Source organism: Pipra filicauda, unplaced genomic scaffold, assembly GCF_003945595.2.
Source record: "Pipra filicauda isolate LSUMZ 115617 unplaced genomic scaffold, ASM394559v2 scaffold19_size4547281_pilon, whole genome shotgun sequence".
Lineage (NCBI taxonomy): Eukaryota > Metazoa > Chordata > Aves > Passeriformes > Pipridae > Pipra > Pipra filicauda.
Window position 1 is genome coordinate 4,149,212 of NW_024104309.1, and position 14,872 is coordinate 4,164,083.

The window sequence follows — 14,872 nt, forward strand, 5'->3', positions numbered from 1 at the left end:
ACTTCGTCACTGAGGGCCGAATTCTGGTTTTCTCACTTCTGGAACATCAGCCAAGATGGACAATGTGGGCGCTGTGAGTCAATACCAAAGCACCACTGCAGTGTTTGCAGAGACAACCTGATCAGGGCCCAGCTGCTTGGACTCACTCTCTGTACCTGTCCCAGTCCACAGATTCCTTCACCTGCATGTTCTGTTTGTCCTGTTTTTCAATCAAATATGCTCTGGAGGACTGTACTGTACCCTGTCACTGCACAGCCCCTCACACAGAAGGATCCATCCAACACACACTTTCAGGGACCAGAGTACTGACACCTTTTCTGTCCAACTCAATCCAAAGAGTTCTTATAAAATGAGCTATAACTTAATATATCTTGCTAATAGAGCAAAAAGACCAAAAACTGAACACATTTAATCTAGATCACCTATCAAGACCTAAGGCAGATCTGTAACACAATAAGCCACTAGATGGACAGCCCTCTCCACTCCTGCTGCAGGATAATGAACTGGTAGCAATTCTGGGCTTTTTCCAATGGTGGCCAAAACATTTTATGGAAAGCAAGTTTGAATTCTCTGCTGATGATACTGTAGGACTGTTAAAAGTCTCCACAGGCAAGGGAAGAGCAGATCTGAACAGGCTTGGTTTACTTTACATGACAGATCTATCAGGGCAAACAGAGAGAGTTGAAGCTTGAGAAGTCAACAGACTTGAAACTACAAGTTATTCTGGAAAACAATAAAAAATAAATGTGTTACAGGTATATGTCTCCCGCAAAATTCAGGAACTTTGATCAAAATGCATATGCAGATGCTATCAGGGGCTTTTCCTGGCTAAATAAGGTTTGAGAGAGGAGTTGTCTCCCCAGCGGACACCTGCAAGTTCATTTGTGCAACTGGGCAGAAATTACTATCCTGGGCCAAGTATTTAAGTTCTTGGTAAGTAGACAGAGAACAGACAGGTAGATGAAAACAGAAAGTTTGTGAAGAGCAAGGGCAAACATGGTCAGAGAACAGCACCTGATTTCTAAGCAGGATGCTCCATATGGCACAAAAAGGATTTCTGCAGACTGTGTAGGTGGGTAAAGATTTGCTGCTTTTTCCATTTCAGACCAAACAAATGGGACTGCAGTGTGTTATGTATATATACAGGAAAATATTCTAATTTATGGCATCGCTTTCTTCTCCAAGAGGAAACAGAATGAATGTTTAACTCCCGAGACCTCTTGGTAAAGGGGCAGAATTAACCATGAATCATCAGCATTTGTCGACTCGGCTGATATTTCTGAGTCCACCTTGAGAAAAATGCCTGTGAGAGAACTTCAGGCTGTGGAAGCAATCAATAATTTCCATTGCAACCCATTTTAAAGAGGCAAGGCAGAATATAGCCCTAAATAAAACAGGAACAGACTGGATGTCAGGACTACAGGCTATGGGCTACTTCAGAAAATTATTTGCTGCACAAGCCAGGCAAGTCACCGACAAACTCTGCATGCTTGACTTTATTTGTCTATTTATGTAACCCACAGGGGCCTCATCAATGCATAATTTATGGTTAAAAAGAGCTGGCAGAACCACAGGCGAAATAGATTATAACATTTAAAACCACCAGCAACAGAGGCTTCCTAAATGCTGAAAATTATTTTCTTGTTACAGTTGAGAAAAGCTATTTTCCTTTTAGAGATCCAGCAGTGCCCTGGTGGCAGCTGGGGGCTCCAGCAGGAACCTTTTGCCCTTCTCAGCTGGAAAAATGTGACTGAAATCATGTTTACAAAGTCAGTGATAAGGAAGCAAGAAACACGAGAGGCAAGGAGAAAGACGAAGATTCTTTAAGAACTGTTTTCTTATCATAGCTTGCAAATTCAAATAAATTCTGGCTATGCCAGTACTTCCTTTGAACCCACCATTTGCTTGGAAAGACAGAAAAGTCTTTGGGAAAAAAAAAAAAGTAAAGATTTACCCTTCTGCTTCAGGATCTAAAATGACAGCCAGTTCTGTCAGCACGAGCCCGGCCAAGTAATGCTGCTGGCGGAAAGGCACAGACAGTTCAAACATATTTGCAATCTTCTGGTCTTGGACGTTTGTGGAGAACCCAGAACTCTGAAAAATTCAAGTTTCAGAAATTGCATCATGAACACAGAGTCAAATCTTATGGAATACATTAGAAGCAGTTTTCAGAATATCAAAGACAGTCTCACATAAACTACCTCTTCCCGTTTTTGTTTGGAGCTAGGCTCATCTACTTCCATTACATCCCAGCTCATTAACCCTTCTACTAATTCAGTTTATTGTTATTGCTTTCCCCTCAGAGCAGGCCTTAGGGAAGTTAAGCCAAGTAACCTTTAAAAGTGGATTAGCTAAACTTTTAACTCAGGGATGCTCTTATTCAGGCTGAAGAAGGCTTTAATTTGATTTAGTTTATGTGATTTTGCAACTAATTAATCCATTTGAATGGCACACTAATTCAAATTACTTTTTCTGAGCAGGCCAGTACTAAGCTACAATGAGCTCAGAAGACCCTTATGTTTTCAGAAAAGAGTAAATCTGGACAAAGCATTTTCTTTAAAGTCTCATTTATGTTTGTCTAATATAAAGAGGGGACCAGGTCCCTAAGGACAGTGTGTGGTCACTACCAGGACAAGGATATGGGCAATCTTTTTTCAAAAATAAAAGCTCAAAAGAAATCAAAACCTACGTGGCAGAAAAAACTAATTTCTAGATAAACACCTTCAAAAATATGAGCAAGAGGGGCTGAAAATACAGGACATACAACTGTCTCCTATGATTTTAGTCTCAGCACCAAGCTCAGCTTGTATTCCCACAAAGAACCTGGTCCCAGAGTACCTGAGAAGTCGCTGAAGACACAGATGGTGATGGGGATGCAGGTGGTGTGAGCAAGCTGCAGGGTAAATTCAAGGTGACATAATGTTCATGGCTGCAAATGATGCGAAGGAAGTCCAGCTTCAAAGATGCCAGGTTACTGGGATTTGTTAGGGAATACAGCTTTGAAGACACCTGGAAAGTTTAGCCCATAACACTGCAGTTAGCACCAAACGAGAGTATAAATGAAAGGTGAGCCCCCTGTTCCACTGCTGCTCCCCAAAAACACTTCTAAAGCAAGAAATTAAGAGCTTGGTATCATTAAATGGTCACATCCACACCACTTCTTTGTGCTACAGATTAAATTTCAATGACATATACCTCAGTTGACTGTATATAACACTTATATTTACATAAGCAAATGAAGAACTATGTATTTCACATATTGGGGAGTTCCAACTAGATGATCTTTAGGGTCCTTCCAACCCAAACCACTCTGTGATTCTGTGACACCCACATCCTATTGATTTCAGCAGGTACTTGTAAGAAGCAGGATCACAGTGTGATGCGTTAACAGGTCAAAGATGCAGGTTGGCTGATAAACTATATAGTATATATACAGTAAGTAACAAGTTCAAATGCTATTCCTGTTCTTGCTCTTGACATAAATATTTTAGGCTGCAGCAAAAATTACTCTTAGTCCCACTGATACCTTGTTATCTCCTCTGTACACAGTGTCAGCACAGATGTTTGTAGTCAAACAAAATTTTGTGGTTCAGGGTGATTTTCCCTGTCACACTGCAAATAAAGAGCCCACCTTGTGTGGGAGGAGACCTTGCAGCCCCCAAATGGTGGAAGGGGAGCTTGGTGATCAATATGATCATACAGGGTCACTGTGTTCTTGAGAGACCCACTGACAAACCATGACACTCTGAGCTCCCACTAATTTTTGATTCAATTACTATGAACGTGGTGAGCAAAGGGAGTAATTCTTCCTTCCTGCTGCGTGTCCATTCACTCAAGGGAGTGACTCCTAATTCACATTTAAGAGTGTAATCAGAGAGGCATAAACCCTAAATCACCTCTGAGAATGCCTTGCTTGCTCTAAAAAGACCTGCATAGCAGAATTCTGTGTCCATATTTTACCGGCTGTCCAAAGAAAAGTTAGGAGTAACAGGCTATGCTATGGTTCACAGTTAAGTCATAATGTTTATCTGCATTCACCTGTTTACAGCAGGTCTTGATAAGAGAAAAAACAAATCCTCTGTCCATGATAGACAGCAGGTCATTGAGGAAAAACGCAAGACTGGTGTTGAGCCGTTCGACCATTTCTGTGTCCTAGAGAGAAGGAGAAAAATGGGAAAGAAAACGAAGAACACTGTGTGTTTTCAAACCATTCCTGGTCAAGGCACCACCAACAACACTTGGGAGGGCTGGTGCCTGAGCCCTGAGCTGGGCTCAGTTTTATTGTTTGCCATTACCTTCTGAAAGCGAGAGACTATATCACCAGAAATTGTGCTGACCAAGGCAGTTACATCATCCATGAAACGCTCGGGGAAACGATTCTTCCTTGGCGCATCCAGTTTGTCAGCAAAATACAAATGATGCACCATGCTCTTCACCTACAGGAATATAAATTACAGCAGAGCCAGTTTGTTGTCATTTCTGTTTAAAACTAGGAGCTGTAAGGCATGAGGAGGGGTTTGCAGTTTGCTCACCATTAGCTCGAAGAAGAACCAGGCCTGCTGCAGGGCTGCCTCCCGCACGCTCCCGCTGCACACAACCCACTGTAGGGCCAATTCCTCGTGGAAAAGCTACACAGATTCAAACCCATAGTTAGCCCGAGCCTCCAGAGCAGCTCACAACACAGTCCACATGAGAAATGTCAGCACGGTCCATGGGGAGTATGGCAAACAATGAGTTAAGCAAACTAAATAACTGGAACATGACAGCAGTGGTGGCACTCCTTAAAGAAATCCCCAGCTAATGATGAGGGATGAGGTTATGACATGTGATGTGAGAAACGTTTCACAGAGTCTTGCTCCAGAATTGAATTTCAAGTGTCAAACGAATTTTCCACCCACCCTCAAAAAATAATAATTAAATAAAAAAAAGTTTGGTGCTCAAATTAGTTTAGTTTAAAAAGTCTACCTTTCTGCCTGGTCTGATTTTCGCAGGAAAAAGGAGTAAAAAGTGGACATAAAAAGCGATTTGTACAAAGATGTAGATTTACTGTGAGAAAGGACTTGAAACAGTAAGAAAGAAACATGGGGCTCAAACAGCTTTTTGATTTCTTTTCTCGGGACAACCAACCCACAGACTGGACAGTGGCAGTGGCCACATTCTCATTACACAAAAACTCAAGCATTTTGCCTTTCTGACATTGTTTTAGAAGGATCTCACCTCCTCGAAGGGAGTTCACCTTCAAAGTGACTCCCATTCCCTTTCTGGTCCCTTTGGATTCACACCTGTATAACTGAGCTCAGCGCACACCCCTAACTCTGACCATCCAGTACATTATCATTTTACACACAAGATGCATCATTTACATGTCTAGACACTGCTGTTCATATTTTTTGAAAGCCAGTAATAAACTGGCTCCAAACACTACGGACATTAAATCAGACAAGCTACTCCTGATCATTTAATTCTTCCGAACTCAACTCCAAATAATCACTCAGCCTGGATATTCAGTGGTGTTAAGCACCAGCAGTTCCTAATGACCTCGGGGGGAAAAAAAAAAAAAATCGGGCTGTAAATAAAAGAATAGATTGCATCATGTTTTCAGAATTACTTGACCTCCCTGCCCCACAATATCAATTGTCTTCACTGAAATCTACCTTTTTAGTTGGTAATCGTCCTGTTAATGTTTGTAAGAAACTTGACGTCTCAGTGTGCGAAGACATACGATTACAACTTCGATCCGTAGCCTACGGAGTGGAGATGAATGAATGATGACAGGACATTAAAGTTTGCCGTGGATGGGTTTTGCAGCTCAAGGACAAGGCACAAAAAAAACACCGTTCCAACTGTAGGCTTTTACTGCCTTTACACCTTTTTAAGCATTCTCAAACTCTTACTCACTTACAGGTTGGACTTAAACAAAATGACAATCTGTTTTTCAGATTATTTAAATAACTGCATGTTCTTATGCACAAAGACAATGCTGCAAAGCATGAAACTTTTCCGTCATTGTATTTTATCAACATGCATCAGGAAGGTAATACCTGGAATTTCAGCCCATACCTCTCAATCTACCAGAGGCCAAGAGCAGGGGGATTTACCGCACAGCAATGCTGCTGCTGGCACAGAGAAGGAGAAAATTACTGAAGTTGTGCTCCTGATGGAAATAATTTGCCATAAGAGCAAGTGAACTCAGACTAAATATTTTGGGAAGGCTGATAAACTGAAAAAGAGGTACAGTTGAGAGGTACGTTCAAGGCAACCATGCAGTGGAGAGCAGCAGGCAACGGGGGCTAAATCAGCTTTTTCTGACTGAAGCTGCCGTGAAGTTTTCATACTTTGCAACACAGAACAGATACAGTTGGCCCTAGCAAGTCACTGGCTCCAGAAGCTCAAATTTACATGTTTTAAGAGAGAATTTGACATGTGATAATCAATTTTGGTTCACAATATTCCACTCAAACAGTCATGAAGGATTACTGGACGATGAGCACTAAATGCTTGATGAAAATGGCAAGATGGTTCACGACATCAAAAGAAATGGCAAACAGACAAAACTATGAAGCTGTGATTAATGTTCCCACTTAGAAATGTGTTCCACCTGAAGCTGAAACTAGTGTGAGAGAGAGAAAAGAAAACAAAAGCAGTCACAGCATTTACATTTCACAGACCAGCAACCACTGAAATGAAAGAAGGGGACACATTCACACGATTGGAGGTTTTTCATGCAGTGTGGTGGGGTGGTGGGAGAGAAGATGCTAATTTATAAATCAAACTCAAAAGTTTTCAAATAAATAATGATTAAAAAACAAAACAAAACAAAAACGAACCACCAAAACTGGAATATACACTGAAAGGAAGATATTCTACAGGGAAACATCACGGAAAACAAAGCCAGAAAAACCTCTACTGAAGACACCACCTGTGTTGACTCTGCACATGGGCTGGGGTTGGATCCCCATGGGGCTGCTTTTGGACCACCAGTGTTTACCCAGGAATTGGAGCGGTCTAAACCCTGGGCATGTAATAGAAAGCAGTTGGGAAAGGAAAGAAATATTACATGTTGCCATACAGTAGTCAAAGTTCAGTCCTTAAAAGCAATCAAAGTGGGTACACAGCAAACACATCAGCAATTAGAACTGTGAGAGCAGCCTGAATTCTCAGGTGCCTGTTGAGACATTTTAGTCCAGAGGATGATTTTATCTCTCACATACATACACCACATTAAAACTGTCAACAGCTGTGGTCCAACCTGTCCTATCTGTAACGACTGACATTCAGAAACTATCCCGTTTTTCCTTTGATCAGTTTAAACACATTCTCATGCAGCCAGCCAAGATTTACAGAGGAAAACTGATGCTTAGATGTGAAAACTGCAAAGGGTGCTCTCTGATGTTTCCAGCACCTTTAGGGTAGCCCACAGTTTATAAACTCTACAACTCTTATAGAAATGCTGAGAAACTTTGAAGAGGCTGATTGTCAACCCTCACACGGTTTCCTATTCATGGAGTGAAAATCCAGCACTGCTGGCAGAATAACCCCATGGACAGGATTTCACATGGACACTCAGGTATTTCCTCTGGGCACTGTGGCAAAGAGGGGAAAAAGCACATACCTTTTCTGGAACCAACCTGCTTTGCCAAGCAAAATATTTGAAAAATCCTCCTGCTTTTTAAAAGCTCAATCTAGGTTTTACTCCAAATTCTACCCTTGCAATGGATCATGCGGGCAAAATTACTGTGGATCCCTCCTCTCTGCTCTTTTCTGCTCTCAAGGCACTCAGAAAGAAGAGAAGGAAACACTTAAATTTGTGTTGTCACTGAGGCTGCTCCCAAGTCAGAAATACTCAGAGGAATGCAGTGGACATTCTTGGGTCCCAGGAACCAGCTCTGACAGAGACAATTTCTTATGAATTACACACACTGATTTTTGACAACCCTCATCTGAGTGAGAGCTTTCATCCTAATTTCTGTGCCAGCTTAGGGCTTTTTCCCAATATATGAAGCAAAGGTGCAGCCCATTTCATCACAGTGATTATCACCAGCTGCGAAGTCCACCCAGCCTAATCTATTTCTCCCAGCAAACTAAAATCCACCTCAAGGTTGAACCCAGTGTGAGAGCTGTAACCTGGGATTCAAACCATTAATCCAGTGAGCCATCCTCTTAGGCAGAGCTCAGCAATGCTGTAATTTTGCTTAAGATGTCCAATAAAAAAAATACTGAACACATAAGGAGAGTGTTTTAATCTCAATTACTTTTTGGCAGAAATAAATCAAAGCTCTGTGCCCTGCTCAGACCCATAAACATGCTTTATTTTGCTCACAGTGATTTAAAGTCGAAAGGACTTTGCAGAATGCTGAACTAAGCTCATGCTTTGTAAAATCAAGTCTAATTTTAAAAATGCCGTTATCCCCCTCATATTTCTGCTCTCAGGATTTCTTATCGTGTCACTCTGGTTCTGAGGATAACATTAAACACATACTGTGTTTGCAGAAGCAGAAGTCATTTTGTAAAAATCTGGAAAGGGAAAGACTCTTTCCTCTTTGGAAAATAAAAGACTACGAGAGCTTCTTATCGCTTGGGAGAGTCACTCAAAAGTTCACAAAGCTGCTGTTAAAGTCTGTTCTGTCCCTTGGGTTCAACCTGCAGCTGGATCTGTGCAGGAACACAGCACACGTCTGTGAAAATCCACCGTCAGAGCAATGAAGCTCCACAATGTTTTCTGGTTTTTCCCAGCACATCTCCAACATTTCAACCATAAAATCTCACCACAGGTCTTTTTAGACACTTAATAAATTTACTTTAGTACAGAATAAAATTTACATGGCTTCAATTCACAAACAAAGGCAAAACAAGTGACAGACCTAAAACCTACCTCTGCTATGAAAATAAACAGAAATCTATCAAACCCTGTTAAGGGTTTTCAAAATTAAGTAAGAAGCTGATAAGGGACACTTTAAGCATGTATACCAAACCTATAAATATCTTACATTAGAATAAAAACTGATACAAGACCAGACTCTGAAGACTTCCCTCAAACGACAAAAAAACACTGTTTAAGTTGTTTTAAAGCAGAAAACCTCCTGTGATAGACACTAATTTGAAGTGCAGGTTGCTTATTTGGGTATGTGTGATTAAGGCATTACTTGGAGAAACAACAGGAATTTTTGCACCCTTTTTTTACTCATTTCAACATCTCAAGAAGTGTCTCATTTTTGCTTATTAAAAGCAGAAACAATTATACTCAACTAAAAGTCTGTATAGTCAGGCTAAGGTTAATTCTTGATGCTCAGACTACCCTAAAGGAAATTTTCCCCTCAACAGTTACCCACAGAACAGGTTTTTCTTTAAAGCCTGGAGTACATCTCTAGAAGAAAATCTCTCTTCATTTTGCATGGTGACATTATTCACTAAGCCAGTACACGTTAAACTTCTGATAGCCTGGGTAAATTCCATATGCACACCAGTGCCTATGGCATTTCACAAAAGGTCAGGCTTGTTTAATTAGCAAGATACTGAAGTGGTCTTTAAAATATTTCAAGACTTCTAAGTCTAGACTTTGATGTAAGAAATAATAATTTGCCTACCCACAATTCTTCAGCCTCTTATTTGGTCAGCGAATGATGTTATTATTAATTTAAATTTGTTAACCTCTTTGAGAAACTGTTTTTCTTGCTCTTGTAAAACCCAGGACCAGCCAAGCCAAGCCTGCCTGGTCAGACTGATGGCTTTAGTAACAAACTTGCCCACTGATCTTCCAAAGGATCCTAACAGCTCTTTGAAAGGGCTCAGGAATTCCCCTGTGCGAGAAGAGTGAAGGCTCAGAGGTGGGAAATAGACTCATCATGACAAAGTTATCGCAGTTTGAAGATAAAAAAAAAGAAAAAGAGAACCCCAAAGCAGCTAAGACACTGCTCTCAGGGGAAGGAATTACCAACACTGCTTTGTGCTGGCTCATCTCACCTACTGTGGGCTCAGGTATGGACTGTGGCAGTCATACATAACTGGAAGCCACCAGGACAGCCAGGGTCTTCTGCAGGAAATGGATACACTAAAGTCCTTAAGAGCCAGGGTATGACTATGCTGGATGCTCTGAATCCACACTGGAAAGTCACTTTTTGGTGTGGGAGCAGAGTTTGCACACCATAAACTCACACTGAGCTCAGCTGCCCAAACTGTGGCTTGCACCAACCATCCCAAATCTCCTCTGGGCCATGGAGGGACCAGGAATATTCCTGCTGTGTGCATGATACCTGCTCTGGACATGAGGAGTAGAGAAATCTGAGCAGTCATCAGTGCTGAGTGCAGAGGAAGAGAAAGAGATTTGGGTTGGGAGATAAGAGTGGAGTCACAGAGTGCAAGGTCTGGGGAGACAAAACACAGCTGGGCACAGGATTTGGCTGCTGGTCATGCAAAAAGTGAGGCAGTAAACCCATTCCTTGGGGAAACAAGTCCAGAAGGACTTTTGCCTCCAGGTACCACACTTGTGGTAGCAACACTCCAAGATGGGTCCAACAAGTCAGAGAGATCAGCAACTATTTTCAAGGAGCGGAGTTTCAGGAGTGTCATCAGCAACCAAGACGAAAGGTCTAGGAAGGGACTACCAGGACATCTTTCACAGGAAAAAAAATCACAAAACATTCCCTGTTATTTCTTTGAGGATGAAATAAGAGGTGGTGAAGCTCCCGTGGCTCTCCAGCCGCGCTCACGTACCTTGGTGCCGATGATGGAGCGAACCTCGTCGTCCGGCGATGTCGGGGTCCCCGAGATGTCGGGGTTGCTGTTGCTGAGGCTCCGGGACCGGTTCAGGTTCAGGCTCGCCGGTCTCACAGCGGATCGAGCCATGGTAGCATAATGCACTGATCCCCCCAGGCCACCAGGACCTGCACAGGAGCATCCTGTTAGCCCATCCATCCCTGATCCCAGGCTGCTTCACACCTGCCTCACACAGCAAACCCTTTGGATAACCAGCCTGTAAAGAATTCTCCCCTATGCCTTCCCACTGAGGAGAAGGTGCTGAGGTCACTCGGTGTGTTCAGCTGGAGGAGACCGAGGGAGACCCCATTGCAGTTACAACTTCCTTGGGAGGGGAAGAGGAGGGGCAGGCACTGATCTCTGCTCTGTGGGGACCAGGGACAGGACCCCAGGGAATGGCCTGAAGTTGTGTCAGGGCAGGTTTAGGTTGGATCTTAGAAAAAGATTCTTCCCCCAGAGGGTGGTCGGGCACTGAACAGGCTCCCCAGGGCAGTGGTCACAGCACCAAGGCTGCCAGAGCTCAAGGAACGCTTCAATGATCCTCTGGGGCACCTGGTGGGACTCTTGGGGATGGGCCTGTGCAGGGCTGAGGGTTGGACTGGATGATCCATGTGGGTCCATTACAACTCACATATTCTGTGATTCTCCCCTGCCCAGTTCTCGAAGGCAGAACAGGATGGGCATAAAAAGCTATTTTATCCACTGATCTCTGAGAAGCAGGAAGCTCCCTGAGGATTTAGGCAGGAGGTGAGGTATGTCTTTAGCTAAAGGGATATTATCCAGACCTCAGACTCGAAACCCACCAAAGGACTGGACATAGTTTTAAGTGCAAAACCTTCCCAACGCCTCTGAGAGGTTCCTCACTCTGCACAACAGTCCTTCCAAGGCCTGGTTTTCTGTGCCTGTCACTCACACCACCTCTTTCCCATACAGATATATCCCTTGTTCTCAGCAGGACTGGAACTAATTTGTTTCCCTCCTATGCTCAGACAAGTATTTCACACTCCTTTGCCAGTGTTTAAACTTTTGCTAGAACTGAATAAAAGTATAAAGTACTAGTGAAGGAGACTGGGAAACATGACAGGCCAAGAGTGCACCAACTCTGACTCACCTGCTACAGAACAAAACTAAAAAGCAAGTATTTTGCCATAATTCACAGTCTTTCAGCAGTGACACTGTTATTTAAAATCATCAGATAGGTAAATCTCTGACACGACTAACAGTAATTAAACTCATCTTTTAAAGAGTTACACTGGATCAAAGAGAAAATTAATAACAGGGGTTGGCAGGCAACCAGACATGCAGTTGGAGCTCAGGAGCACCTGCCAGCAAACACTTTCTGCTTTCTTTTAACAAAGTGGGACTTGAAATAAAATGAAAAACAGAGGTACCTGGTGATGGTGAGTTGGGATAGGTATTGGGTAGGCGAAAAACATAATAAATATAGGAAGCAAGAAGGCTGTTCCTGCCATGCTGGTCCTGGTTTCCATCCAAGTTCTTGTGAAGTCTGTTTATGATCGATGCCATCGCTTCAAAAGATGCTTGGCCCAGGTTAACTGCAAGTAATAAGTGAGGAGTTTGGTTTAGATTGCAGCAGGACCCATGAGAAAATCCCAAATGTGCCTTTTGTCCACCTTCTAAAGGAGAAATGGTGGAGCTTGTTAGAGTCTAGCAAGCATTTCTCATCCAAAACTGAGCCTGGTGTTTGAACCAGATGTATTAAAGAGCCTGACAGGAGAACAGGTGTTGCAGTGATTTTATTAATAACAAATTGAATATATTTAGGCTGATTTCTGGAATCAGCCCAATGTTGGTTACCAAATGCAGTGGTAATAAGATCATGGTTTTGCTTATCCTTTTCTCAGTTAATTATTTCCTCCATTTAAGCCTAAGCCAAAACACAAACTGGATCAAAAAGAACTATTCCATTCTGGTTTGGAAAAAAAAAAATTGTTCTAAAAACGAGCACAGAAATCTGCATGAGGAAATGAGAAATCTCCATTTTTTTCTACGTGAAAACAAGCACAGGAATCTATTCTAAACAGATTAAGGATGAAGTAGCTGAAGACTGTAAACCTTATTTAAAAAAAAATGATGTCACTAACGTCCTCAATGCTCCACACAAACAAACTAACCAATACAGAACACTGAAAGAGCAGAAGAGTTTTAAAATATAAAAGTTCAAACAAAATTCTTCCCCAGAAAGACAAAATTAATAAATAATTGCTGTATTTAAGGAAATATTTTCACAAGTATTTTTTAAGTAGTCTTAGATACTTATATTCCATCATGTCCAAACTCAGGTTTCCTACCAAAAAATCGGCAAAACCTGCTATTTTAAATACTAAAGATCTAACCCTGACTTTAACTTGAGATTTTTTGTACTGCCAGAGCAGTACAAAAACAGGGAGCAAAAGGAGGGATTATTCATGCTGACAGTATCAGATCCACAAGATCTGCAGGAATATGCAGCCTCTGTATCTTCTTATCTTACCTACTTCCAGATTTTCCAAGGTGACTAGTAAGGCTGCAGTTCTTAATTTCTGATTGTCAGGAGAGAGACACCTTAACAGGCTCCAGTGCTAGAAACATGCTGAGCATCCAACTCCTGAAAACCAGGCTCCTTTCTGGTGCCTCAACTTGGACATCAAAAGTACCAATCACTCTCAGAAACTTTATGTTAAATATTGCTCCTGTGTACATCACTACAGATTCAGGTGCCAGCATGTTTTATTTGGAAGACACATGGTATATTAGTGGTACTAAAATAAAGCATAAAAATGGACTTTTTTATTTCTACATAAATATGATAAAATTGGAAGTGTCAAACTTTCAGCGATGTAATTCTCTATAAAACTTAAATAAAATACCTATTTGGCCTGCAATGACAGGAGGTCTTACTACCAGAAGGATCAGTTTGTCAAGCAGGAGATGAAGAAATCGCACTACCGGCTCCAGTTGAGAGGAATTTAAAGCTGAAATGCTGCTCTTCAGTTCATTTTCCAAGTTGTTTTCCATAATTCTCATGTCTCCTATTCGCACAGGGAACATGTGCTCATCCAGAGCATGGACAAGTGCAAAGAACTTGTCAAGATAAGGGTCCTACAACAAGCAAGAAGCCAATAATCAGCAAGAAGCTCCAAAACTAATTCCAGTTTCTATGGATTTGTACCTCATGGATGGATTCTCACCCTCATTTTTCTATCTGGCCATTAAATCTCACAAAATTAGCAGAAACTCAACATCTCTGAGGGATTTGCCCACATATCTAACTTAATTTAATTCTAATTCTAGTTCAGAAGTTATCAGGGCAAAACTAGAGTACCCACAGACTGTATAGCCTTATAAAAACAGACAAAAAATGTACTAAAATCACATTACTACTTACAGCACAAATAAACACAAAAAATCCATCCAAATGACACACTGGGAATTAATTAAAAAAAAGTTTAAATTATTATACAAAGTGATTGTCATCTTTCTTTTCAGATCAAAGACAGACGGAAAATACAGGGAGAAACAAGAAGTAGAGGGGAAAAGGAAAAACAAGAAATCATTATATGTCTGGGCTGTATGTTAAGAGTTGTTTTATTAAACACAACAGCTAGGTCTGAAAACACTGTTGGCCATTCACCCTTTGTGAATTATGGCCAAACTCCTCATATTTTTAAGCAGAACTTCTCAAATATACTCACAGCCGAATGTGGAAAAACAGGTCTGCTGGCTCAGAACTGAAAATGAGATTGTAATTTCACTACAAGTGATTATTACACCCTCCACAGCATCAACTTTGACAGTGTTTCAACTGTCAAAAAACTATCAAACTCTTCTATGACAATGACTGCTCTTAAAATCTACCTGAGTGTGAAGGGATGACACAGCAACAACTTCTACATTGAAAACCCCTTTGTGGTTATCCACCCACTTCATCCCAGGGAGTGGAACCTGCAGGTTGATAAAAGAATAAGTGAGGACTCGACAGAAAGCAGAACTAAGGCTTTTCTATTTGAAATTGCCATTTCTTCCCTTTTTTTTTTTTTTTCAGATCACACACGTGCCCACACACAAGCACACACACCTGCCTAAACAGTATGCAATAAATAAATAACCTGAGAGTTGA

At 41.6% G+C, this 14,872-nt stretch overlaps 1 protein-coding gene across 12 annotated transcripts in view; it reads right to left on the reverse strand.

Moving 5' to 3' along the window:
* Positions 1-14,872, reverse strand: part of DOCK7 (dedicator of cytokinesis 7) — a 96,062-nt gene that overhangs the window by 25,455 nt on the left and 55,735 nt on the right. For 4 of the 12 annotated variants that reach the window (XM_027748762.2, XM_027748761.2, XM_027748759.2 and 1 more), the window contains exons 19-29: positions 14,611-14,697; positions 13,623-13,854; positions 12,144-12,308; positions 10,711-10,880; positions 6,920-7,012; positions 5,655-5,744; positions 4,533-4,628; positions 4,296-4,436; positions 4,039-4,152; positions 2,839-3,009; positions 1,955-2,094 (exon numbers count right to left, since the gene is read on the reverse strand). In XM_027748762.2, coding sequence (XP_027604563.1) covers positions 1,955-2,094; positions 2,839-3,009; positions 4,039-4,152; positions 4,296-4,436; positions 4,533-4,628; positions 5,655-5,744; positions 6,920-7,012; positions 10,711-10,880; positions 12,144-12,308; positions 13,623-13,854; positions 14,611-14,697 — 1,499 coding nt within the window. The remainder of the gene's footprint in view (positions 1-1,954; positions 2,095-2,838; positions 3,010-4,038; positions 4,153-4,295; positions 4,437-4,532; positions 4,629-5,654; positions 5,745-6,919; positions 7,013-10,710; positions 10,881-12,143; positions 12,309-13,622; positions 13,855-14,610; positions 14,698-14,872) is intronic. The other 8 variants (XM_027748766.2, XM_027748765.2, XM_027748764.2 and 5 more) reach the window with 3 other exon arrangements.